Here is a 27,498-nt window from a genome sequence, read left to right as displayed (position 1 = left end):
CATGATACAATATATTACTTGTTCATAAGTGTAGCCCTTGCTTTACAGATGAGGACACAGATTCTCCCGGGGTGGGGGGGCAGCTGGCTTGCTGCCAGTCACACAGTCAGTGACAGGCTCCAGGGGGAGTGCTCTTTACCCCCATCACCTTGCCCCCTCCATGATCAAGGCCCTGCTTGGCATTTGTTTAGAATTAAAGTTATAGAAAATTTACTCTTAATTTTTCTACTTCTTAGGAGAAAGAAATGTACTGATCTGTAAATAAAGTCATATTTTTAAATGGAATAAAAATATTTCCCTTGGTGTCGTTTGGATTGGCAGGTGATTCATCCTAAAACTGATCAGCAGAGATGCAGACTTCAGGAAGCTTGCAGAGATATTCTCCTGTTCAAAAATCTTGATCAGGTAACATTGTTTTTTAAAAATATCTTTGTATTTTAGCTTTTCTCCTATTTGTCATTTAAACAGGTTTTTTTTTGAGGTGGGGGCCTGCCTGGGTGGCTTAGTTGGTTAGGCATTTGACTCTTGATCTCGGCTTGGGTCTTGACCTCAGGGTCGTGAGTTTTGTACTGGGTGTGGAGCCTACTTTTTAAAAAAAAAGTTTTTGTAATCTTAGCCTCAGCTGAATGAGGTATAAAACTTTAGGTTTATCTTACTTACAATGTTTGCATTCTGTTGCCTTCCATAACTCATCATAATGAGCTTTACAGCTGATTTCTAGTATTTCTCTGAATTGCTTTGGTACTTCCTCCAAGACAGTATCCTTCAAGGATCATGCTGTTTGGTCATGTTAAAAGGAAATGCTCAGGTTTACATGACCCAGCTTAAAGCATTTGGAGGGTCTGAAGTTATGTGCAGAGTAATTTATCCCAAGATGCTAGTATGGAGTTCTCTTCTCTGGTAGCAGTTATCCCACTAGAAGTGTGTGACTTCTCAGACCTTGAATGTGGGTCCCCTCTTGTGATTACTTCTCAGCAGAGAACTCAGGTATGGGGAGTGATGTGTGTCCTCCAGGCTCTGGTGTAGGATCTATGCGTGAACCTGTCTTCCGTCCCCTGATGGAGACGGAGAGCAGGGGCTACCTCCCGAGGACAGAGAATCTTCACTTTTCATTTCTTTCCTACTTTGAGAGCCACACGCTGAAGCTGCATAAATGACTAAGGTACTAGGCCTACTGGAGAGTGCTAGAATATGCATAGACAAGAAGGATGGGATTAGAATTCCCCTTCTACCCAGCTCCTGCAAATAAGTCTTCTGATGACATCCTCACAACCATCCCTGTCTGTGATCCAGTTTTTTTTCCTGGTCATGTGATTATAAGAATAGCCAGAACTTTAATAATCAGTTTTATTAGTCTCAGGCTGAATAAAACAAGGATCATGACCTCAAGAAAAGGCTGGTTGTGAGAAATATTGGTCTGGCCATGGATCTAGAACATCCATTGGTATCAGTGGAAAGAGGACTTGCTTCTTTATCTACTGAACAAAATCCTTTATAAATGTTCTAAGGAAAGTTGCTGTGTCAATCTAATACTCAGAGTTTTCTTAGTGTTGAATAATTCCATTGTACCATTTTATTCTACCACTTTAATGTTAAAAAATGGTAACAAAAATTTCAGATTTAGTTATACTTTTTGACATTTTTGTCATGATAATATTCAAATACAAGTTGGAAGACTTTTATGGAACACACATTTATCTACTGCTTTGGTTCTAACATTAATATTTTACTATGCTTGCTGTGTTATATACCCATCTTTCAGCAAAGGGGGTCAGTAAGCTTTTTCTTAAAGAAGTAGGTATTACATATGTCTGTCATAACTACTCAGGTCTATTGTAGCAGGAAAGCAGCCATAGACAATACATAAATGAAAGGATGTGGCTGTGTTCCAGTTAAACAGTATTTAAAAAACAGGTACCTGGCTGGCTCAGTCCATTAAGTATCTAACTTCAGCGCAGGTCATGATCTTGTGGTTTGTGAGTTTGAGCCCCACATTGGGCTCCACCCTGACAGTGCAGAGCCTGCTTGGAATTCTCTCTCTCTCTCTCTCTCTCTCTCTCTCTCTCTCTCTCTCTCTGTCCCTCCACAGCTTGTGCTTTCTCTCTCAAAATAAATAAATAACCTTAAAATTATTTACAAAAACAGGCAGCCATTTGCTGGCCCCTGCATTAACCCATCTTACTTTATGGGGTTCATTTCATCATAAGTTGCAGATATTATTATACCTTCCTTTAAACACTTTGGCATGTATATCATGAACTAGAGTTCAGTATTTGTTTATAAGTTTTTTATATAAAGGTTTCATACAATGAAATCCATATGTTTTGGAGCACCTGGGTGTCTTGGTTGATTGAGCATCTAACTCTTGATTTTGGCTCAGGTCGTGATCTCACGGTTTACGGGATCAAGTCCTGTGTGAGGCTCTGCCCTGACAGCACAGAGTCTGCTTGAGATTCTCTCTCTCCCTCTCTTTCTGACCTTCCCCTGCTACCCTGCACAAGCATGCTTTTCTCGCTCTCAAATACAACATTTTTTTAGGGGCGCCTGGGTGGCTCAGTCAGCTAAGTGTCTGACTTCAGCTCAAGTCATGATCTCATGGCTCATGGGATCGAGCCCTGCATCAGACTCTGTGCTGACAGCTGGGAGCCTGGAGCCTGCTTCAGATTCTGTGTCTCCCTCTCTGTCTCTGCCTCTCCCCACTTGCTTTGTCTGTCTGTCTGTCTGTCTCTCTCTCAAAAATAAATTTAAAAAATTTAAAAAAATTTTTAGTGCATGAGTTTTGAGGTGCCCAGCTGGCTCAGTTGGTTAAGCATCTGACTTCGGCCCAGGTCAAGATCTCACAGCTCGTGAGTTGGAGCTCTGCACTGGGCTCTGTGCTGACATCTCAGAGCTTGGAGCCTGCTCAGGTTCTGTGTCTCCCTTGCTCTCTGTCCCTCCCCCACTCACACTCTATCTCTCTCTCTCTTTCTCAAAAATAAGTAAACATTTATTTATTTTTGAGACACAGAGACAGATTTTCGTGGTTCATTTCTGTTGCATAGATCAGTAATTCATTCCTTTTCCTTTTTCACCTTTATTTTGAACTAGTTTTAGACCCACAAAAAAGTGACAAAGATAGTACAGAGTTCCCATATACCCTTCATTGAGATTTCCCCAGTATTGACATCTTACATTCCCATAGGACAACTATCAAAACCAGGAAATTAACGTTCATACAGTACTGTTTGTTAAACTGGAAACCTTATTCAGATTTCACCAGTTTTCTCACTTATGGTTGTTTTTTTCTGGTTAGGATCCAATCCAGAAAATCACATTGCATTTAGTTCTTATTTCTCTTCAGTCAGCTGCGGTTTTCTGTTCTTTCATGATCTGGACACTTTGAAGAGTCCTGGTTTGTTATTGTACCTCATATTTGGATTTATCTGATGTTTCCTCATTACTAGAATAGGTACATACATTCTTAGCCAGACTGCGACAGAAATTCTGTTGTGTCCTCCCAACATCATATCAAGGGGTCAGTGATCTTTGTATGTCTTATTGCTGGTGATGTTAGTTCATTCCTTTTTTGTTGCTGAGTAGCATTCCATCATATGAAAATACTAATTCGCTTATCCATTTTTCTGTTGATGAATACCTGGTCTATTTCTTGATATTAGCTCTTATGAATAATGCTATGGACATTTAGTACAAGTCTTTTTGTGAACTTTCCCCCCCTATTTCTCATTAGTAAAATATCCGAGGGCAAAATTGCTGAGTTGTAGGATAGGTATGTGTTTGATTTTATAAATATCTGCCGTACTTTTTCAAAGTGGTTGTACCATTTTGCATTCCTTCAGCAATATATGAGATTCCCAGTTTCTCCATATTCTTACCAACATTTGTGATTGTCTGTCTTTCAAAATTTTAGCCATTATGGTAAGTGTATTTGTTTCAGTTTTTTTTTCAGTTTATTTATTTATTTTGAGAGAGTGGTAGGGGCAGAGAGAGGAAAGAGAGAATCCCAAGCAGGCTCTGTGCTGTCAGCATCATGAAGCACCATGAGATCATGATCTGAACTGAAATCAAGAGTTGGACACTTAAGTGACTGAGTCACCCAGGTGTACTTATTTCAGTTTTTAAAAATTTATTTCCTGGGGCTCCTGGCTGGCTCAGTCAGTAGAGCATGCGACTCTCTATCTCAGGGTCATGAGTTCAAGACCTGCATTGGATGTAAAGCTTACTTTAAAAAATAAAAATAAATAAATAAAATAAAAATTTATTTCCTGGGATGCCTGGGTGGCTCAGTCGGTTAAGCATCCAACTCTTGATTTTGGCTCAGGTCATGCTCTCACAGTTTGGGGACTCAGGCCCCATGGTGGGTTCTGCACTGACAGTAGATTCCTTGGGATTCCTTTCTCCCTCTCTCTCTGCCCCTCCCCGCTCATTCTCTCTCTCTCTCTCTCTCTCTCTCTCTCTCTCTCTGTCACCAAAATAAATAAACATTAAAAAAATTTTATTTCCCAAATTTCTGGTTTCAAATTTTCAAATTTACAGAAAAGTCAAAAGAATAGCATCATGAACACTCCTGTACCCTTTCCCAATTGTTAACATTTTGCCACATTTACTTGCTTTCGTATGTGTATGTACATGCATGTAAGTACATATGAACTGCCTTTTTTTTGTTCTGCACTATTTATGAATATTTTTAAAACTTGATTCTTAGCCACTAAATACCTTAAGATGTATTTGTTTAATGTTTTTATTTATTCTTGAGAGAGAGAGAGATAACACGAACAGGGGAGGGGCAGAGGGAGAGAGAGACAAAGAATCTAAAGCAGGCTCCAGGCTCTGAGCTGTCAGCACAGGGCCTGATGCGGGGCTAGAACTCACAAACCATGAGATCGTCATCTGAGTCGAAGTCAGATACTTAACTGACTGAGCCACCCAACTGTTCCCTTAAGATGTATTTTCTAAGAACAAGGATATTTTTCTATGTTAGCACAATAACATTATTACCATTGATTCAGTAATGTTATCTAACATCCAGTCCATATTCCGATTTTCCCAGTAAAGCTTCTCTGTAGCTTTTTTGTTTTGTTTTTCAATCCTGAATCACATGTTGCTTTTGGTTGTCATGGTGTCATTTTAGTTTGTCTCTGACCTAGAATTGTCCCCTTATACCTAATTCTATATCTCATGACACTGATTTTCTGAAGAGTCCAGGCCAGAAGAAGAGTTACTCAAAATGCGAGGCTGTCAGTGGACAGCCCACAGGCCAGTTACAGCTAGGTCCAGATATGTGTGTTTGGTCTATATTGTACATGAAAATTTGAATTGTTACCTGTATTTAAATATGAGATTTCTAGCCAACACTGGGCTCACATTCCACGTGAATGTGGAATGCACAGGAATAGCACTTCGTTTTTTGTTATTTGTCAGCTTGTACAGTATTCAACATACATGGGACTGTGGAGCTAAAGAGATGCTTTTAGTGATGCTCAGTTATTTTAGGCAGCACAGTCACACTGACAGAACACTAAGTCACATGGAATTCTGCAGCAATAAAGTTTTTCCTTGTCAGGTCTTCAGTCTGCATCCCTCCAAAGATAAAGTCTCTGAGCTGAAACTGATTTTCTTTAGTGCCCACTAACAGTCACTGATCTCCGTACCTGACAAAGGGACATTGGCCCTAGACTGAGACCACGGTTTTGTTAGAATTTAATAGCAGTGTTTTGTTTTCATTATACTTATCAGTACAGGTGCCTTGTGGCTATGGCAGATAATATCAGCAAGTAAGCAATTATACGTGTTATATATATATGATTGAAGCAGTAATAGCTGTCCAAGAACAGATGGCAATTTTTGAGTATCTGTTGTGTGATGAATACTTCCTTTAGGTTTCTTTTTTGGAAGGAAAAAAAATCAATAAGCTAGAAACTATTAAACCCTTGTTAAAAATATGGATTAAGTAAGGCTCAGAGAGGTTATGTGATCTGTGTCGCTAGTCAGAGCAGTTGTGTTGCCCTGTGAGGTAATTTCTAAGTCCATCCGGCCCTTTAGATTTGATGATCCTGTTAAGATCAACACCTACAGGAAGATGGCATCATATGGCTTCACAGATGACGTAGTAGAGCCATCAAGGCACCTGACTGTCATATTGGTGTGGCTGGGAAATGGGCACCATGATTTATGACCTATTTTTGCATAAATTATGTTTTTTCAAAGCAGTACCGCCTCAAAAAACTGGGCAACTGTGCTGTGTTTGTGCAGATACAAAGCTGGAATGATCACAGGAAAACATTTGTTTCAGGCAGCTTTTATGTTTTTGGTTGAATATGACAACAGTCTGATATGTGTACTTTCACATTTGTGACTTCGTGTAGTCACAAACTGATATGAGCATAGTCATTTTTTCCCCAGTAAATGTAAAAACCATATTTTGTCTTTCTGTATATGTCCTGCAGGAACAGCTTTCTCAAGTCCTTGATGCCATGTTTGAAAGGACAGTCAAAGTTGATGAGCATGTCATTGACCAAGGAGATGACGGAGACAACTTCTATGTCATAGAACGGTAGGAAATGGAGCTTTGCAGTTGTGGGACTACAATCAGTAATATTCATGATGCAGGGCGAGTGCTTCACCCTGTGCTTTTAGTTCAGCCCAGAGAGGAGTTAGGACTAGGTGTACAAGCTTCTCAGAACTTCTGCCTCTCTGTCCACAGCCTGCCCCACTCTATCTCCTGCTGTCCTGAGTCCTCAGTACACCCCATATTTGGGTTGCCATTATCAACATTAAAAAGTCTCCTTTACTGGATCCTTACCCTATGATCCAGCAATTGCACTACTAGGTATTTATTAGTAGTCAGAGAAAGACAAATATATGACTTCCCTCATATGAGGACTTGAAGAAACAAAACAGATGAACATAAGGGGAGTAAAAATAATATAGAAACAGGGAGGGGGACGAAACATAAGAGATTCTTAAATATGGAGAACAAACAGAAGGTTACTGGAGGGGTTGTGGGAGGAGCGATGGGCTAAATGGGTAAGGGGCATTAAGGAATCTACTCCTGAAATTGTTGTTGCACTAGATGCTAACTAACTTGGGTGTAAATTAAAAAAAAAAAAGTTTCCTTTACAGTTAGGCAAGTTGTGCTCTATAAACATGTTATTTGACAGTATTCAAGTGAATTGATTTCATAAAGAAGTCATTTTGCTTTTTTTTATTTTTTTTAATGTTTTATTTATTTTTGAGACAGAGAAAGAGCATGAGCGGGGAGGGGCAGAGAGAGGGGGAGACACAGAATCAGAGGCAGGTTCCAGGCTCTAACCTGTCAGCACAGAGCCTGATATGGGGCTCGAACCTGTGAACTGTGAGATCATGACCTGAGCTGAAGTCGAATGCTCAACCGACTGAGCCACCCAGGTGCCCCAGGAATTTATTTAAAACCCTATAGCCAACATCATTGTTAATGGTGAAAGATCGATTGTTTTCCCCTTAGGAACAAGCAGCAATATCTGCTCTTATCACTTCTATCTAATATTGTACTGAAGGTCCTAGCCAAAGCAATAAAGCAATGAAAGAAGAAGAAAAAGAAGGAGGAAGGGAGGGCATATCGATTGGAAAAGAAAAAGTAAAGCTGTCTTTGCTGATAACATGATCCTCCCTAGAAAATCCCAAGTTACAAAAAAGCTACTAGAACTGATAAGTGAGTTTAGCAAGGTCACAGAATACAAAGTCAAAATGCAAAAATCTTTTGTATTTCTGTATACTAGCAAAAATCTGTTGGAAATCACCTGCTTAGATCGTATGTACCTTCTATTCATGTACCACCTGCCAGGCTCTTAACTTTTTTATTAGAAGTAATAAATGAAATTATTTCTTTTTATGCTTCCAGGGGAACCTATGATATTTTAGTAAAAAAAGATAATCAAACTCGCTCAGTCGGTCAGTATGACAACCGTGGCAGTTTTGGAGAACTCGCTCTGATGTACAACACCCCGAGAGCTGCTACCATCGTCGCCACTTCGGAAGGCTCCCTCTGGGGACTGGTGAGTTAGAGAAGTGATTCCCCTTGCATGGCACAGTATTAATTCCCCTTACTTCTCGCTTTCTGTCCTTGAGCTGTTGGTTCACACTATGTTTTATAGCCAGTTCTCTAAAAGACATTATGAAAGGTCTTGTACCAATGTGTTTTTACGTTTCTCTAAAGTGATTTGTCAACAAAGCATTTACTCCAAATTATAGGGAAAAGATGGTCTTATGACCTTGAAGTCATGTCAGTTCTTATTATACTTTCTGTTTGTGTTTTAATTAGGAAGAGAGCGGCGACAGGAGGGGATAGCCCTCTATACAAGAGGGAGCCTAGAAAAACAGTTGTCATGGAAAGCTCTGCCAACAGTGTTTTCCTTCTCCAGGAGTCACGTTTCTCTATGGCCCGCCACCCACTTGTGCATTGGTCCATGCAATATCCGATAGGTTTAGATGACTAGAAAGGCTGACTGTCATATTCTTGGAAAGAGAACTTTCCTAGAATTTCTACAGCACAACACTGCTGTGATCTTTATCCTATATTATCCATAGTCCATCTTGCTTCCTTCAGCATCAAGCCTTCAAAACCTATAACTCACTTCCTCCTTTTTTTAAATAATGTCTCTTTATTTACTTAGAGAGGGAGCATGCACAAGCAAGTGGGAGAGGGGCAGAGAGAGCGGGGGAGAGAGAGAATCCTAAGCAGGCTCTATCTAATGAACCGTGAGATCATGACCTGAGCCAAAATCAAGAATTGGGTGCTCAACCAACTGAGCCACTCAGGTATCCCATAAGTCACTTCCTTCTTAAACATAATAATTATCTTCTTATACAAATTCCAGATTTTAAATTTCACTTTTAAGATATTGACATCTGTGATAATTTGTTTATGTTTACTTTAGAACCAGAAGTAAATGTCTACCATAGCAGTATCAACATAGTTCCTCAAATGAAATCACCTATTAAAGACATAATAGAGCACCTTCCTCTTAGAATTAAGAATGTTCTGAGGGGGTGCCTGGGTGGCTGGGTCAGTTGGGTGTCCAAATTTGGCTCCGGTCATGATCACATGGTTCGTGGGTTTAAGCCCCATGTCAGGCTCTTTGCTGACAGCTCAGAGCCTGGAGCCTGCTTTGGATTCTGTGACTTCTTGTCTCTCTATCTCTCCCCTGCTCATGCTCTGTCTCTCACTCAGTCTCTCAAAGGTGAATAAATGTAAAAAAAAAAAAAAGTTCTGAGAGATGAAAGATACAGCGGTTTCAGAAAAGATCACACAGTTGGGGGCCCATGATTGAAAACTCAAGAATAGATCATAGATCATTAGTAATGGGGGAAAATAAACTGAATCTTAAAATGCATTGATGTCCAAGCTAAGTACTGGTCCAGGCCAAGGTGGAATAGCCCCATTCCTCTCTAGTCTTCTCTCCTACAACTAAAAAAGTCCAGCATAGCAGCTTTAACTATGTATACAGCAAACAACAGAGCTTCAAAATACGTGAAGCAAAAATTGAAGCAAGAATGAAAGAAGAAATAGGCACATCCACAATCATAGTTGCAGACTTCAACACCTCTCTGTCCAAAAATGGTGGAACAACTAGACAGAAAATCAGGAAGGATGTAGAAGAGCTTAATGACATCATCAACCAAAAGGAGCTAACTGAAATTTACAGAACACTCCATACAACAGCAGCAGAGTACACATTCTTTTCAAGCCTATGGAACCTTCACCACGACAGACCATATCCTGGCATATAAAATAAAACAACACATTTAAAAGTTGAAATCAGACAGTGTATTCTTTAACCACAATGGAAGAAATCGAGGAATCAATCACAGATAACAAGAAAATCTCCAAACACTTGGAAAGTAAATAACACATTCCTAAATAATCTCTGAGTCAAAGAGAAAATCTCAAAAGAATTTTTTTTAACAAATTGAACTGTAAAAGCACCTGCCCTGTGGTTAGGGTATGAGAATTTAGCAGGCGGACGTAAGAGGCAGCCTTGGTGCCGCACAAGGTAGGGGCTGCAGAACGGAGATACCTGCTCTCCATGGTTGTAGTGCTGCTTGTCACCAATATCACCCTGAAGCTCCCCTCCTGACATCCCTGCCTTGTCTTCCTACTGTCTAACCTTATCCTTTGCCGTCTTTTCTTCCTTTTCCCACTGTCTTAAGTGGCCTAATAGTATACTCTTCTGAGCCTGGGTGGCTCAGTTGGTTAAGCATCTGACTTCAGCTCAGGTCGTGATCTCATGGTTTGTGAGTTTGAACCCCCCATCCCGCTCTCTGCTGTCAGCATGGAGCCTGCTTCAGATCTTCTGTCCCCCTCTCTCTCTGCTCCTCCCCAGCCAGTTCTCTCTCTCTCTCTCTCCTTTCTCTCAAAAACAAACTTTAAAGAAATATATGCCGTTTGGCCTCTGCTTTTCTTCTTCTATGTTCATGTGCTTGATAGCCCAAACACTCTCTAAAGCTTTAGTACCGCCTCCAGAAAAGGGACTCCCAGAGGGTCCTCTACAGCCTGACTTCTTACTTGTAACTTGTAAGGCCTTGGAAATGCCTTCTGAGGCCAAAGCAGGGAAGTGTTGCCACTTGAGTTTCTCAAATTGGATTCTACATTCTTTCTCTTACTGGGGGCAGCTGCCAGCATGACCACTACACTTAGTCCCTGCTCCCGCTTTGTCTTGCTAGAGTGAAAAGTTGATAGAAACCATCTTAGAGAACACTTGCAGTCACAGGAGAGGGCAGCATTCCTTCTCTCTTTTGGCTCTTTGCTGGATTCTGAACACTTGCTCCCTGCAGGAGCCACTATTTCAGAGTCCGAGTAACTCTTCACAGCTTCATTGGAAGTTCCCAGAATGCTGGCTTGGTGTCTGGTGTTTTTCATGCCCTCCGCAGCTCTAAGAGCTGGTCTTGCACAGCAGAAGGGTAGAAGAACGCATAGGAAGGGTTGGAACACAAATAAGTCACTGTAAGAGCTATCAGTTGTTTTCAGCTAGAAAGAGTTTGCTATTACAATTGTAGCAATCTTTGTGACTTTATAGATGGATTTTTTTTTAATACTGGGTTGGGTTTTTTTTGACAATGCTCACTGAAAGAGAAGGAAAAGAATTTTTTAATTTCCATTTTCTCACTTCTGATTGCTTGTCCTCTTTCCATAGCACTCGTGCCTAGATTGGCCCAGAAAACATGCAGAAACTGAAGTCCAAAGATAATAGAGTAATATTCCACAGTGTAACAGGAACATTTTAAATGATACATCCCTAACCTTGAACTTTATAAAAGTAATGGCAAATGGAGGCAGCCCATTAGAACAATCAGAGATTGGCTCTTTTCAAGAAGGCAGGTGGAGAAGAAATGGGAGCAAAATCTGGCTTTATGCTGGAGAGCAGGCATGATTTGTACAGCAGTTTAGAGGGAGGGCTGCAGTCCGCCATAGCTCATACCACAAGTATGGGGCCTCTCTGTGCCCTCGGGGTGCGTACTATTTCCATTTTAGGGTGGGGCAGTCCCAGCTAGGGAAGCCATGGGGCTGGGGCCAGAGGTTTGCAGGGCATGGGCAACAGATTGAACAGATTTTCAACTCTCAGCGAGCTGCATGCCTCTAACAGTTGGGGGGGATGAAAGGAGGGGGTGTCATGTGTGTGATTTTGCATGATCCCCAACATGCCTCTGGTTGGTTTACTTCAGTCTAGCTATGCATCAGAAACCCCGGGGTCTGTTGTGGCCGCCCAGCATCTGGTCCCCCAGCATCTTTCCAGGGGAGCCTTACATCTCCTCCCCACTCCACCCCAGCCCAGGGGACACATGGGTCCAGCCTGCCCAGGTGGAGTACGAACTGCCCAGCCATGTGATTAGTTCAGCCAGGGCAGGGGACCCTGTGTGAGCCAAGGAGAGTCAGGCCAAAAGCTGATTGAAACCTCTAGAGAAGAGAAATGCCTGCATTCCTCCGCCCTGGGAGTTGGGGGGTGTAGGTCTAGAGCTCCTGTGGGCTGGGTGGTCAGCACTTTCTACACAGTGGGTCCATGAGGAGGAAAGCAGGCAGGGAGCAAGAGATGTAGGACTTTTTTTAAAAATTTTTTTAATGCTTTTTATTTATTTTTGAGAGCCAGAGAGAGACAGCTGGAGCAGGGGAGGGTCAGAGAGAGAGGGAGATACAGAATCTGAAACAGGCTCCAGGCTCTGAGCTAGCTGTCAGCACAGAGCCCGACGCGGGGCTCGAACCCACGAACCGTGAGATCTGACCTGAGCCGAAGCCGGATGCTTAACCGACTGAGCCACCCAGGCGCCCCGCAGGACTTTTTAATTAGTTCTGTGCACCAGTATATTCCCTCTAATCCAAGCCAGTTTGACAGTGACAGTGGCCTGATTCTCAAAGACAGACAATGTCTTGAGCAGCAAAGCTGTGCACTCCTGCGTAGGCCCTGTAGAGGGAGAGAATCATAAAGCAGCAGATCTGGGTAGACCTGGGCATCTGTATTTTTAAAAGGCACCAGGATGATCTCAACTCCATTGTCTTCTGTGTGGTTTCTCCACCCCACTACCACCTCATCATAGAGAATGTAAAATAGAAAACCTAAACATGTCCTTACCCCCTTGCTATGTTTCATTCTGCCAGCCTTTAGAATTTCATTATATACTCTCAAAGGAAAAAAAAAAATCTTTCCACTCCTGACAGCCTGAGGTGGACAAAAGGTAAAATTAATAACCTAAAACTAAGCAGTTAACCTTTTCCTGGCTGTATGTTCGTCCCTACACCATATACACACGTATCTGAGAGGGGCCTGGCTGTAGCTTTGGTTAGCTGTCTCCTGATCTGAATTGTGACTTGCTGGGGTTGAGTGACCTTTCACATTCCTGCCTCCCCTCTCTCTCTCTATTAGTATAAATCCTCCCCTCTCTCTAGGTCCCCCCAAAATTTATATTTTTGCAACAAGAATATCTTTGATCACTCCAGTCTAACTGTGATCAATCCCTCCTCAGAGTTCTTCTAACACTAACTGTTGTCTTTATAGATCACCTAGCACATTTCACATGCTGTCTGGAACTGTAGCTTTTTTATTCCCACATATATCTTGTATTGTCTCCCCATTGAGATTGTAAAGTCCTTCAGGACAAGAGCCCTCAGATTGTTTTATCTCCTTTTTTTTTAAGGTGCATCTTTTCAGATTGAACAGTGACTGTGAGCTTACAAGTGTTCGACTGGGAGTTTTGTATTGTGTATTCTATTTATGACCCATAGGTGGCACTCATTGAGTACTGGATAGCAAGCAGCCGGCTGTCTGACAAAACAAACTACAAGTCTTTTTCTTCCAGTGATGACTCAGATTAAAATGTCATTAAACACTCAGTTGGCCCAGTACGTTCCATGGTCCTCTGATATTTGCTGTCACCCAATTAAACCATAGATGTTCTCTTACAGAGGTGTTTACCAGAGTTTTCATGTTCTTTCTTGTAGGACCGTGTGACTTTTAGAAGAATCATAGTGAAAAACAATGCAAAAAAGAGAAGGATGTTTGAATCATTTATTGAATCTGTTCCCCTCCTTAAATCACTAGAGGTAAAGTGTATTTGAATGAAAGTCTGTTTATGGAGATTGAAGATTTAAAACTAATCTGTTTTTCTCGTGTTAGACCTATGGGTGAAAACATATGGTATCTGTCCTTCTCTGCCTGATTTATTTTGCTTAGCATGACGCCCTCTAGATCCATCCACTTTGCTACAAGTGGCCATATTTCATTCTTTCTCATTGCCATGTAGTACTCCATTGTATAGATAAACCACATCTTCTTTATCCACTCATCAGTTGGTGGACATTTACGCTTTTTCCATGATTTGGCTATTATTGACAGTGCCACTATGAACATTGGGGTACATGTGCCCCTATGCATCAGCACTTCTGTATCCCTTGGGTAGATCCCCAGCAGTGCTATTACTGGGTCATAGGGGAGTTCTAACAGGGGACCATGGGAAAGGGAAAGGGTGGGGGAAGAGTTAGAAAGAGGGAGTGAGGCAAATCATGAGAGACTCTTGAATACTGAAAACAAACCGAGAGCTAAAGAGGGAGTGGGGAAGGGAAAGGGGGTGATGGTCATGGAGGAGGGCACTTGTGGGGAAGAGCACTGGGTGTTATATGGAAGCCAACTTGGTAATAAACTAATTAAAAAATAAAAAATAAATAAAATAAAAAATAAAACTAGTTTATTAAGTTTTCAAATTGTACTATTCTAACCTATTTCTGTGTTGTATAGATATTATTTGTGACTTTCATTTGAGGACTTTTCCTTAGAGTTTGTGGGTATGTCCATTGTTTCAGGTGTCAGAACGAATGAAGATTGTGGATGTAATAGGAGAGAAGGTCTATAAGGATGGAGAGCGCATAATCACACAGGTGAGTGGGCCCCTACTCAGCTCCTTTCCTGAGAGAGTCAACCCTCCTTAAGGACTAGTGCAGCCCTTGTCCTGTCACTGTGGGAGCCCATGTTGCCAGCTCCTAGGGCACACTTCCTGCAGAGTCCTCCGAAGCCCATTGATGTTCCTCTCACGGACACATGCACATCTCTTGCTTCCTGAATATTCACCTTTCTTTGGCTTCTGGTGTTTGTTCTTTTGGACATAATTCTCTTTTGACTCTGAGTAACCTTCATCCATTGGTGTTAAAGCCAGAAGAAGGTCGAAGATTTGTGCTCTTTGCCTTCTGTGTTTGGCACAAAGGTGCCCTTTTAGCTAATCCAATAGATTCCAGTGTTCAGTCCTTGGGGATTGATCAGATCTGTAAGTTGTCTTTAATGTTTCCTTTGTGCCTTTCTCTTTTGTGACTTTTGGGTGCACACAGTGACCTGGATTGTCATAATGAGTATTGTGTAATAATTTTCCTTGTCTACTATGACTATGTTTTTAATTATATGTAAAGACTTCTCCAGGTGTAAACTTCTGCCTGTGGTTTGGTAAGAGCACTGGGAAGATACCTACCTAGTCTGGGTTGGGTAATGTTCCCATCATGAAGCCAGAGCAGGGGCTAGGAGGAGGAAAGACACAGATTGGTGAGCCCACCCCTGGGACCAGTGGGTAGAGTTGGCCCAACCAGCACTACAAGGACTAATCAGGTTTATTAATCATGGAAGGCAAGAGAGAAACTACTGGAAAAAAAGGACGAACAAAAAAACTAAGTGGCCTTTTAAAATGCCTCTGTTTTCTAGGTGCTCCTACTGTTAATAATTCCTTCAAATAGAAATTGGTTTGATTCTCTAGACGTTTATTACAATATACAAGTACGACGAGATACAAGCTCTATAATGAAGTGTGCGTGTGAGCTGTGTTCCAGGACAGGTGTCCTGGTATGGTAAGAATGTAGGGCTGAGTTGCAGGAATGGGACAGGTTGACTGGTTGCATTTGCTTCTGAACCTGAGATGCTTTAATTTATCCCCAAAGCCCCAGGCCTTCAGGAGGTACGTACATCAGGAGGTTTTTAGAAGGTATGTCAAGAGGTATGAGAAGTACAGAGTTTTCTGGAGTGTGTGTGCTCTTGAATATGGGAGTGCTAGGTGGTGGTGCAGAATGGGCACAAATTAAGATGACCTCAGCTTATTATAGACCCTTTTTGGCAGTGTCTCTAGAGCAAGGGTGTCCAGGTGATGCCCCAGGAATAGCAGCATCAGTGTCATCACAGAACTTGATAGGAATTGTTATAAATGTAAGTTCTTGGGTCCCACCCGAGACCTACTGAGTCAGAAACTGTTGGGACACCCGGGTGGCTCAGTTGGTTAAGCATCTGACTTCGGCTCAGGTCCTGATCTCACAGTTTGTGAGTTCAAGCCCCATGTCAGGCTGGGAGCCTGGAGCCTGCTTCAGATTCTGTGTCTCCGCCTCTCTCAGCCCCTTCCATGCTCATGCTCTGTCTGTCTGTCTCTCTCAAAAATAAATAAATGTTAAAAATTAAAAAAAAAACCCTGTGCTTTAAGTTCTCTTTGTTTTGGTCAGCTTTGCTACAGTATATTTTACATACAATAAAATCACCAAATTTAAGTGTACAATTCTGGAGTTTCGTAGCCATCCCTGTAATCAGAGTACGGGGCATTCCCATCACCCCAAGAGGTTTCCTCACTTGTATTTTGTAGTCAATCCCCTGCTCCACCCCTTTATTCCTAGATGCTACTGATTTGCTTTTTAACACTAGAAATTCCTTTTCATATAAATGAAATAACGTGGTCTTTTGTGTCTGACTCCTTTCTCTTAGCATAATGTTGTATGTGTCAGCAGATAGTTTATTTATATTGCTGAGTAGTAGTTCACTGTATAGATCTACCATAATCTGTCTTTCCATTCACCAGTTGAGGGACATTTGAGGTTTTTCCAGTTTGGGGCAGTTATGAATAGAGCTGCAGTGAGCATTCATATACAAGTCTTTGTGTGGATGTATGTTTTTACGGAATTGCTGAGCCATATGGTAAATGCATGTTTAACAAACTGCCAAACTGTTTTTAGAAATGCCTCTCCCACTTCGCATCCTCCAGCATGGTACCAGAATTCCAGGTTTTCTGCATCCTCATCAACATATAGTTTCAACAGTCTTTTTAATTTTAGCCATTCTAGTGGGCATGAAGTGGTATCTCATTTTGGTTTTAATTTGCATTTGCCTAGTGTCTAGTGTTGTTGAGCCTCTTCTCATGTGACTTTTGCCATCCACCTGTTATCTTTGGTGAACTTCTTGTAACTCTTTCCCTCTATTTACAGTTAGGTAATTTGGCGTCTTCTTATTGAGTTGTAAGAGTTCTTTATGTGTTCTAAGAACAAATCATTTATGAGACAAATGATTGGCAAATATTTTTCCTAAGCTGTGGCTGTGGCTTCTTTCTTCAGTTTTGTAATGGTAGTTTTTAAAAAGTAAAAAGATTTTAATTTTGAAGAGTCTAGTTTGTAGTTTTTTCTCTTCTAACTCATTCTTCTTGTGCCCTATTAAAAAAAAAATCTTTGCAAGGTCAATAAAATTTTTTCATAATGTTTACCTTTAGGCCAGAGACATTAAGTAAATATCATGTGAGACACATATGTAGTTAAAAATTTTTTTAACAGCCAAGTTTTTTTAATAGAGAACTTAATTTTAATAATGTGATATCTTTAATTTAATATCTCTAAATAATACCATTTCAACATATAAGCGATATCAAAACTTAATGATGAAATACTTTGTTTTCTTTTTTTTTGGTACTCAGTCTTCAAAATTCAATGTGTATTTTATAATTACAGCACATCTAAACCTATAGAAGCCATATTTCAGCTGCTCCATAGTCACATGCTACTTGAGCAGGGTGGTTATAGATACCTCCTAGTTTTAACTCTTGCATTTAAATCTGTGATTCATTTTGAGTTAATTTTTTTACTTGGTATAAGGTTTTTACAAAGTTTTGCATGTGGGTATCCAATTGTTCCTGTACCATTTGTTGAAAGGATTATCCTACATCCTTGCCTTGACACTTGTACTGAAAATTATTTGGTCATATATTTTGGGGTGTACTTCTGGTCTCTGTTCCCTTGATCTATATGTCTGTCTCTGTGCCAATACTGCATTGTCTTGATTATAAAAACTTTTTATACTAAGTCTTAAAATCACCTAGTTGAAGCCCTCCAAAATTTTTGTGCTTTCTCATAATTATTTTGGCTCCTTAATGCTCTTTGCATTTCTGTATATATTTTAGAACCAGCTTAACAGTTTCTACCAAAAAAGCTGCTGAAATTTTTCAGGGGATTATGTTGAACCTGTAGATCAATTTGGGGAGAAATTGACATTGTAACCATAGTGTTTTATGTCAGTCTCAGGCTATCAATAGTGATGCTGTCAGCTAGGAATCCCTGGGCCATTCACCTCTTTCTGTACTTCTAACAAGTCCCCACAGACATTTCTCCAAACCCAATCTTGTATCTGGACCAGCCCTGTAGTTCTTATTATGACTACAGAGCTTAGCAACAACCATAAAGGAACTTTGAAAAAACAAATTTTATTACTCACAGGTCCTGGAGGGTTTATGGCACACCTAGAGCCACACAGTGACGTCACAGGATGGGGGTGGGGGACCTGGAATTCTCTTTACTGGGGATGAGGATGGTTGCCCAGGGTTTGGTGGGTTAATTTCTTCTACTGGCGAATTTAAAACATAAGAGCAGGAATTAGGGTTGTGGGAAGAGAAAAGTGGGGTCACTCAAGTGACCAGTTTTCTGCATTTCCAGGGCTTCCTAAAAGAGAAACTTCACAGGATGCCTGGGTGGCTCAGATAAGCGTCCAACTGTTTATTACAGCTCAGGTCATGATCTCACGGTTTGTGAGTTCAAGCCCTGTATTAGGTTCTGTGCTGGCAGCACAGAGCCTGCTTGCAATTCTCTGTCTCTCTGCCCCTCTCCCGTGCTCTCTCTCTCTCAAAATAAATAAACATTTGAAATAAAAAGGAGACTTCATAGGTGGGGGCAGCCTGACTCTTTATCTAGTGTGGTTGGCAGTATATTTATTCAAGGTGGGTGTCTTTAAAATGGTTGCCTCAATAATCAAAAACTTGGGGCGCCTGGGTGGCTCAGTCAGTTAAGCCTCCGACTTCGGCTCAGGTCAGATCTCACATTCATGGGTTCAAAGCCCCATGTCGGGCTCTGTGCTGACAGCTAGCTCAGCCTGGAGCCTGCTTCTGGTTCTGTGTCTCCTTCTCTCTCTGCCCCTCCCCCTCTCATGCTCTGTTTCTCTCTGTATCAAAAATAAATTTAAAAAAAAACATTAAAAAAATAATCAAAAACTTGAGGTCAGTCACTTATATTCTAATCAACAAAGCTTACTGTCAGATACGTACACTACAGTGGTTCATGAACTTAGTATATCTCTACGTAGGTCATCTTTTTTTTCATGTCTATTTTTGAGAGAGAGAGAGAGAGAGAGAGAGAGAGAGCGAGCAAGCATGGGGAAGGGGCAGAGAGAGAGAGGGAGACAGAGGATCTGCTGCAAGCTCTGTGCTGACAGTAGAGAGCCCAATGCAGGGCTTGAACTCATGAGCTGTGAAATCATAACCTGAGCCAAAGTTGAACACTTAACAAACTGAGCCACCCAGGCTCCTGTAACACGAGAACATCATGTTGATTTGGCTGTGCTGGGGACAGGGTACTACCCACTACAGCAGCACAGAAACCCACTGACAGCCCTTTTATTCACATGAAGCAGTGATTATTATCTAGTGAACTGGGACTAGATTAACTCAAGAATGGCAGCCTCCGCAGTAAGATGTCCACTTGGAGATCTGTGCAGTGGTGAAAGACATTTAAGTCTTAGAGAATTCAGAACAAGTATAGATTCTTACTGAAGACATAAGACCCACATGGAATGAGAACACAGCATTAGTATTAAATTACCCAGTGTAGATGGTCACTGCCCCGAACGTTTAGAGGAAGGGGTCAAATACTGCAGTGGGCCTGAAAACTTCTGTGTCCGCTTGCCTGACTCTCCCCTCGTTCCAACCTTTGCTCAGATCTCCGCCTCGGATGAGACTCTGCCGTGTACTGGAGCCATCTCTGTCCCTAGCACTACAGATCCTACACCGCTGGCTCTGCTTCCTCCCCATAGTTCTTCATTGTCTTCCAACACAACAGTATAATTTGCTGACTCATTATGTTGATTATTTACAGTTCGTTTACCGTATTAGACTAATTTCCACAAAGGTAGGGATATTTGTTTTTCCCACTGATACTTCTCACATGCCTAGAACAGTACCTTGGCACATAGTAAGTACTTAATTACTTGTTGAGTTACCTGAATGACTGGTTCAGCCAAGTGGTTTAAAATCCAAACAAGTTTAAGAAAAGCCTGAGGCTCAAAAGGTTGACATCAACCTACATCACAGTACCTCCCCTCACCAAGCAGGGTTTTCTCCAGATCCACACTGTCCCCCAGAGGGCTGCGTTATCCCTAAGCCCCATGCCCAGGGGTAGCCAGAAGTCACCTTAATATTGTCTGTGGCAGCCTTGGTGACTGGTCCCAGGCCTAGGTTTCAACAGCAGACTAACATGAGCAGCAACAATGGTGGTGCTGTGTGCCGTTGGCAGCCTGGGCATAGTCATGGAGAGAAGTGTGAATATTCCCTGTTAGGAAGTGAGAGATGCGTCAGTCATAGTTGGACTGAAATCCCTGGTGATCAGGACCCTCTTGTTTTGTTCTGAATTTGTTAGCCATTAATTAATTTGTAGAGTTGGAAAATAAATACAAATTGGAGTTTGAGCGCCAATGAGAAAATTGTGTTTCTGTGTTCCATGCCAGTACATAGCTCTGATGACCTTCTCTCCCTTTCTAGGGTGAAAAGGCTGATAGCTTCTACATTATAGAGTCCGGCGAGGTGAGCATCCTGATCAGAAGCAAGGTGAGTCTGTGTGTGTGGTACAAGTATGCCAGGTGCACGCACAGAAAGTAGCTGTTAGTTGTAAATGGAAAGTGTGTCTAGTGTCTACTCTCATTGTTATATGAGCCATGTGACTGGCAAAGATCCATGTTTAAGTCCCTCCAGTGACAGAGATTTAATATATTTCTCATTGTTCCTATTGCCTTTCCCTCTGTTACATAATTAATGATATGAGAAATAATGGCTACAAATCCATAAGAAAAAGATAAACACCCTAGTCAAAAGGGGGGTGGATACATGATAAAGGCATACATGTGGGTGTTAAATGTGAAAAAAAGCTTTCTTTCTAGAGCACTGGAGGGGGAGGTCTAATGTAAGACCGATATTATTATACCATTTCTGGATAGGGAGACCTAGAAAACTAATGACCAGTAGGTGGGAGGTGTAATCCTTACCATAAATCCATCATCCCCAGATTTCTCTGTTCCAAGAATTTAGAATTTGCAAGGTTACCTTGGTGGCGCCATTGGTTAAGCGACCAACTCTTGATTTTGGCTCAGGTCATGATTTCACAGTTTGTGAGATGGAGCCATGTGTCAGGCTCCCAGCACCGAGCCTGCTTGGGACTCTCTCTCTCTGCCCCTCCGCAGCTTGTACTCTTTCTCCCTCTTAAAAAAGAAACATTTTTTAAAAGAATATAGAATTTCTTAAAATAGTTAAATATAATACTAACCTAATATGAAATCTTTTATGGAATATCTTTAGTAAAAGTTATATGGAGAAGGAAAAATCTGATTACTGCCTTAAGTAATCCTGATTAAAAATGGACCTGCTGTTTCACATGAAACAATAGGTTGAGACGTCTATGTTCTTTTAGTTATTGTTTTTGGACTAGTGATATATGTTTGTACATTTCTCAAATATTCATTGACACCTCCTGATCAGAGCCTACTGTTGGGTGTGTGGGACCAGCGGCACTGTGGCCCTGGGGGTTGGCACAGCTTGTCAGGACTGCAGGCTTAGACTCTGCCCCAGACCTAATGAATGAGAATCTGCACTGTAACAGCCCCTCAGGGCTAGTGTTCACACGACCCTGAGGGAGATGCTACTCTGGAGAAGGGACTAGGTGGGCACAAACGTGTGTGCAGTCCCAGAGAATGCTGCAGAAGCTGGAAGGAGAATGTTGGCACTAATGGAGCAGATCAACTGCACAGAAACGGTCAGGGCAGCAATGTGCAAGGAGGGTTATTTTCTCAGAACTTACAGTAGCTCTTAGAGATTGAGACTAATTCTTACTAATAAACTCTAAATAACCTTTTTACTTGAATTATTGCTTAGCTTAGCAGATGGATTTGTAAAACAACAACAGCAAAAATAACCCTCTAGATATTAAATATAATGTGGTACATTATTTTTAGTGCTTTGATAAGCATAAATTGCAACCTGCTTGGCTTCTTAATACAAAGCTAAACCACTAAATTTCCAGGTTGAACATTTTAAAAAACTGTTTTAGGGGCACCTGGGTGGCCCAGTCGGTTGAGCCTCCGACTTTGGCTCAGGTCAGATCTCACATTCGTGGGTTCGAGCCCCGCGTCAGGCTCTGTGCTGACAGCTAGCTCAGAGCCTGGAGCCTGCTTCCGGTTCTGTGTCTCCTTCTCTGTCTGCCCCTCCTCCTCTCATGCTCTGTCTCTCTCTGTATAAAAAATAAATAAAACATTAAAAAAATTGTTTTAGTTACTTAGCACTTCAAAAAAAAATGTATGTGGTCGTAGGGGAGGAGGAACCACTAACCTAAACTGTTCTTTTTTAATTTATTTTTTAAATGTATATCCAAACCTTTAAACTATTTTTAAGTTTATTTTTGAGAAAGAGAGAGTATGTGTGCATGTGTGCATGGGGGAGGAGCAGAGAGAGAGGAGAGATTCCCGGGTAGGCTTGTTAGTGATGAGCCCAGTGCAAGGCTGTACACAAGGCTCAACTTGGGGTGTGAACTCACGAACCCAACTGTGAGATCATGACCTGAGCCGAAATCAAGAGTTGGATACTTAACTGACTGAGCCCCACCCAGGTGCCCTGGGAACTACTTACTAACTTAAGATGCAGACAATACCTAAAAAGAAAATTTGTCACTGTAAAGTATTGTCCGAGAAAGGCATAGTCTCAAATCAAGAAGAAGCTGCTCAAGATTCTGACTTTACCTAAGAGAAACATTGACATCATTTAGAAGGAATTAACAAGAGACCTGTCTTTCTGCCTTGTGCCTCAGAAGTCAGCATCTACCAAAAGGAGAGTATTCATATACATGTATGTAAAATATATAAAAATATGTAATATATATATTTGTGTTAATATATAGTATATTGCTATTATATGATCATAGTATATATTAATATAATAGATAACATTTTATAAGTATATATATGTATATATCTTCTAAAGAAAACGGCCTGCTCTTTACCTCTTGATATTCAGCCATTACCTGAAAGGTTGTTAGGAGTTGGATGAAGCCTGAAGTAAAAGCCAACTCCTCTAATCAAACCAGAGACTAGTTAGCCCATACAGTTTACACAGTACAGTTAGTGTCTCTCCAACGTCTCAGTAATTGTGTTCAGGGTACTGAGACGGGACTTCAAGTGTGTGTGACTGGCCATGCCCAGCTGTGATTCAGGAATCAGTCGAGGCCATGTTTTCCACCTGCCCTAGACTAAAGCAAACAAGGACGTCGGGAACCAGGAGGTCGAGATTGCCCGATGCCATAAGGGGCAGTACTTTGGAGAGCTTGCACTGGTCACCAACAAACCCAGAGCTGCTTCGGCTTATGCAGTGGGAGACGTCAAATGCTTAGGTAAGAAAAATAAAAATACTTTCGTTTCTAACCTGCAGTATTTTTTCTCAGCAGCAAGCCTTGACTCCACCACTTCTCTCAAACACCCAGGCTTGAACAGCCTGTGGGACCAACTAGAAATGCATGAATATATCCTTTAGCAATATAGCAGTATAGCCTGTGACAAGAGCAGAAATGGAGACAGGTGTCCAGGGCTCTGTAGGGATCAAGAGAACGGGTGCTGCCAGGCTCTGCAAAGTCACACACCAAGATGACACAGTCAGGCTATGTCACATAGAAACAGCCCTCCTTTTTCAAAGTGCCCAGGATCCTGCAGTCTTCTCCCCTGTAACGTGAATGGGTATATTTAAGAAAAGGTTTGCACGTGGGAAATGACTTTGAATTAATGATATAGAGAATTAATTTTCTTGCACCTCTTTTTAACAATGCAGTTATGGATGTACAAGCATTTGAGAGGCTTCTGGGGCCCTGCATGGACATCATGAAGAGAAACATCTCACACTACGAGGAACAGCTGGTGAAGATGTTTGGCTCCAGCATGGATTTGATCGACCCCGGGCAGTAGGTGTGCCACACCACAGAGCCTTCTCAGTGTGACACCAAAACCTTCTGGTCAGCCACAGAACACACACAGAAGACAGACACGACAGAACTATTCCTGCTGTTGCCACCTCCACTGCCATTGCTGTGGCTGTGGGCATTTAGAAAACTTGAAAGTCAGCACTAAAAGATGGGCAGAGGTTCGACCCACACCTCCTCCACTTTGCTTCTGAAAGCCCATTATTAGACCACTTGTAATGATTATTCCAACCCAGTTGTCACATCTTTGGTTCAAAATGGCATGTCTCTCCAACAATTTAAGTGCCTGATACAAAGTCCAAAGTGTAATCATCTTCCTCTCCTCTCTGGCTGCTACTGTTGCTGTTGGAAGTCACCACAGGTCTGCACAAACCTGTGCAAAACTGTAGACATTTGCCCCCGACCTTTCTCAAGGGAGGAAATGTAGCCTTCGATCTTCTCGTTTGTCCTCTGAGAAAGTCCACATGTTTGTTCACAATTGTAGCCTTTGGTTTTACAGTGGGACAGGGGTCTGTGGTCCTGTGGCATTGTCCTGTCTGCTGACAGCTGTACCCGTGACAGCAGTCTCCAAATTCACAGTGCTGCTTAGGAAAGGGCCCTGCCCAGGGCCCAGCAGGTCGGCGCCCCAGGGCACACCAACTGGTCATGAGGACCTGTGTTAGAGCAGAAAATTTGGGTTCAGCACATTCTTCATGTAGCAGAGAGCCAGGGAAGGTTTTCTGGGTTGGAGGGCTTTGTTCTGTTTCAGTAGGCTTTGTTTGGTTTTTCTTTCATCTCTGTGTGGTTTGCATGAGGGAATTGCTGTCCATTCTAAGGAGCCAGGGTCTGAATGTGCCATCGCTTTATCTGACCCACAACTTCCTTGGCGACTCCCGCCATCTCGCTCCCAATTGTCCCTCCCAGCTAACGGCAGTGTGCCAGCAAGAGGTTGTACTACTACAAAGAGAGCCCTTTCCTTCTACGCTGGTGTTGTCACATAGCTTTGCTATTGAACCATCAATTTTAAACTCTAAGAAGCAGCAGCTATTTCTTTTTTGAAATTAAAAAAATCTTATTTTTGTGTTTAGGGAATTCCTATTGGACCTATTCACATATATCAGTTTGTCAGCTGACTCAGGCATTCATCCTGAAGATCAATGCTTTGTCTTTAAAAATCAGAATTATTCATAATTTTGTAGAATTACTGTAAAAAACCTTTCTAATTAAGGTGTTAGGATATTTGGGATTCTAGTTATTAACCCCAGAGGAAAGTAATTTAGTTTATATTTTAAAACTTTTTTAACCTTTTGATTCTATCAGGTAGAATCCTGATGAATTATCCTAAGTAACTAAATATATTTGAGAATGAATTTTTTTCTTCAGAGTGACTTAGAGTCAAGAAGCTACAAGAGATCCTAAAAGCAGTGTGAAGGCTGCATAGAGATAATTTGAATGTTGTAGCCAAGTTTATATTAAATCAAGAAGCCCTTCCGAATATGATTTATTTTTTAAACTTGTGTAACTCAATAGATCCCTAATAGATTGCATTCTGGGGCTTGAGGCATTCCTGTTGTAGATAATGATGGAGCCCATATGTCACTTCCATTGTCCACATAAGCCAGGCTCTCTGCTTTTGCCATGGACAGCGTGGTAGAGAGATTTCCAGAGGGGTGACTTACCACAGCCTTGGTCAATTCTCCCTTTTTCTCGTGTTCTGTGAAGTGACAGCAGAACTCTTCACACTGCCCTAGGTAGCCGCATCGCAGCTCTCAGAATCGTGAAAGGTTATAATTAATACCCCCAAACAGGCAGCTAGCACTGGGAAAGCCCATGTGGTTTTTCCCACGGTTTTCCAAGGTTGCCCTTCTCCAGGGTGTTGATTTACTATCAAATAAGTTAGGAAAGCAGAGTTGGCACTTTAGCAGACAGGAATCACCCATTTCTTGCTAAAGTAGCAGGTACGTAGAAGTCGGCCCCAGCTACGTGAGGACATTAACACTGAGCAGATGCTCCTTTGTACCCCCGTGCCAGCTTTAGTCACGAATGGCTGTGAGCTTAGTGCCAGAGTCACTCTACAGGCTGCTAGGCATGGGCCTTTTCAGCCTGCCTTCTTGCACATCCCAGTTGAGTCTTTCCCTTCACGGAAGCCTCTTTGATACCCCCAACTCACTGATGGCTGCTATTTTACACAGTAAGATCCATCATTGTAAGTCCCCCTGCTCTAACTACAGATGACATATGGATCATGAGTCCAGACCCTCACTTCATACAGGGCCCTTTGGGGGTTCGGCTTGAGGAGGACCTTAAAGGCACCGGTGTGAATGAAATAGGACACAACCATTACCAAGGGGCCAAGAGTCTGACCGTGTTCCAGTTCTCTTTGCAGCATGGGGAATCCAAGGTGGCAGACCAAGTTCAGCTGAGGGCTCCGGTGTCCACATTATGTCAGGCAAGCCTTGACCTGCTGGTGAGCCTCAAAGGGCAGAGCATTTTGGGAAGAGATCTCTTTGTTAATTGTTTTATATTGTTCTCTTCCATGGGTTTAGAGCTCACGCCCTCTTTCCTGGCTTTGCTATTGGTTTAGGATGGTGAGGAATATTCCTGAGAGCCTTGAGCCTACAGTATTATTCTTCCTTCTGGCCCCAGTTTATGGCACCCACCATCTTCTTTTGGCTGTATTCTCTGAAGGAAGGGTTCATGTGCACTATCCTCTTAGTTGATAGTCTATATATATAATTGCTATGGATTCTCAAGTGCGAGTGCAGCTTTTCTTTGAGCAGTTTAATGAGTGAATTCAGCAGCAAAGTGGCAAGAAATGGTCCTTTAGCCAGGAGGGGTCCTGGTCATCCTCTTACTGCCCAGATTCTCTGCTCACTGTGGTAGTCAGAAGTGCCACTGGTACCCAGCAGCACCCTGGGCACACAAAATTATCCGTGTCCTGTCGTAGTGTAGAATAAATCTTCTCTCATTTCAAAAAAGTGAAAGAGCATTTTTACACAGAGAAAAAGGAAAAACATCCGTGAATGTCATCTTTTAAATTTTGTTTTCAGCTGGCTAATGTTGGAATTTCTGTTCTTGACATGTACTTGTAAACTATTCTTGCCAAGATATAAGTTGTTTGGGTTTTTCACTACAATTACCTCTTGTTCCTCCTGTCTTGACTGCTGACGTTCCTCAGTGATTCTAATGTCTATTTTATGGGAAGCAGCCTTCCCCTGTGGGTTTCCTTTTACACACTGCAGGGCTATCTTTATACTTAAAAAAAAAAAAAAAGAAAAGAAAAAAAGAGAAAACTGTCACTAACCTCATGGGGGATTTACAGAAAATCATGTAGCCCACCTCGAGCAAAATGTAGATTCCTCATTGTTTTCTTAAGCTCATTGTAATAAAAGAAATCTAATTCAGCATTATTGTGCTACCTCAAAGGTAAAATGTTTTAAGGTCTTTTTTTTTTTTTTTTTTTTTGGTCCTGAGTTCTACACATAGTGTTTGAAATGTCTTTCAATTGGAATTGTTTTTAAATCATTGGGGACAATCTTATTTTAACTGTTTTACACTTGTATTTTAATCTCAGAAGAATAAGTGATTAGAAAGTGATCAATTCTTGCTCTGTAGTATTGAACATATAATTAAATCTTTGCCATAAACAAGGTTGGGTTTTTTAAAAGGAAACTCTAGGGCTTGGCTTTGCTCTTGGTTAATAAAGGCTGACAAATCATGTCTGA

The 27,498-nt window shown here is 41.6% G+C and overlaps 1 protein-coding gene across 1 annotated transcript in view; it reads left to right on the top strand.

The window, feature by feature from the left end:
• The window catches only part of PRKAR2A (protein kinase cAMP-dependent type II regulatory subunit alpha), an 87,495-nt gene extending 59,997 nt beyond the window's left edge, over positions 1–27,498 (top strand). Inside the window, exons 4-11 of the mRNA XM_029917539.1 lie at positions 322–405; positions 6,444–6,550; positions 7,877–8,030; positions 13,466–13,567; positions 14,324–14,398; positions 20,326–20,391; positions 23,074–23,215; positions 23,647–27,498. Of these exons, the coding sequence (XP_029773399.1) occupies positions 322–405; positions 6,444–6,550; positions 7,877–8,030; positions 13,466–13,567; positions 14,324–14,398; positions 20,326–20,391; positions 23,074–23,215; positions 23,647–23,780 (864 nt within the window). The 3' untranslated portion in view covers positions 23,781–27,498. The remainder of the gene's footprint in view (positions 1–321; positions 406–6,443; positions 6,551–7,876; positions 8,031–13,465; positions 13,568–14,323; positions 14,399–20,325; positions 20,392–23,073; positions 23,216–23,646) is intronic.

Source organism: Suricata suricatta, chromosome 12, assembly GCF_006229205.1.
Source record: "Suricata suricatta isolate VVHF042 chromosome 12, meerkat_22Aug2017_6uvM2_HiC, whole genome shotgun sequence".
Lineage (NCBI taxonomy): Eukaryota > Metazoa > Chordata > Mammalia > Carnivora > Herpestidae > Suricata > Suricata suricatta.
Note: the sequence above shows the minus strand (reverse complement) of the source record. Positions and strands in the feature narration are given on the sequence as shown.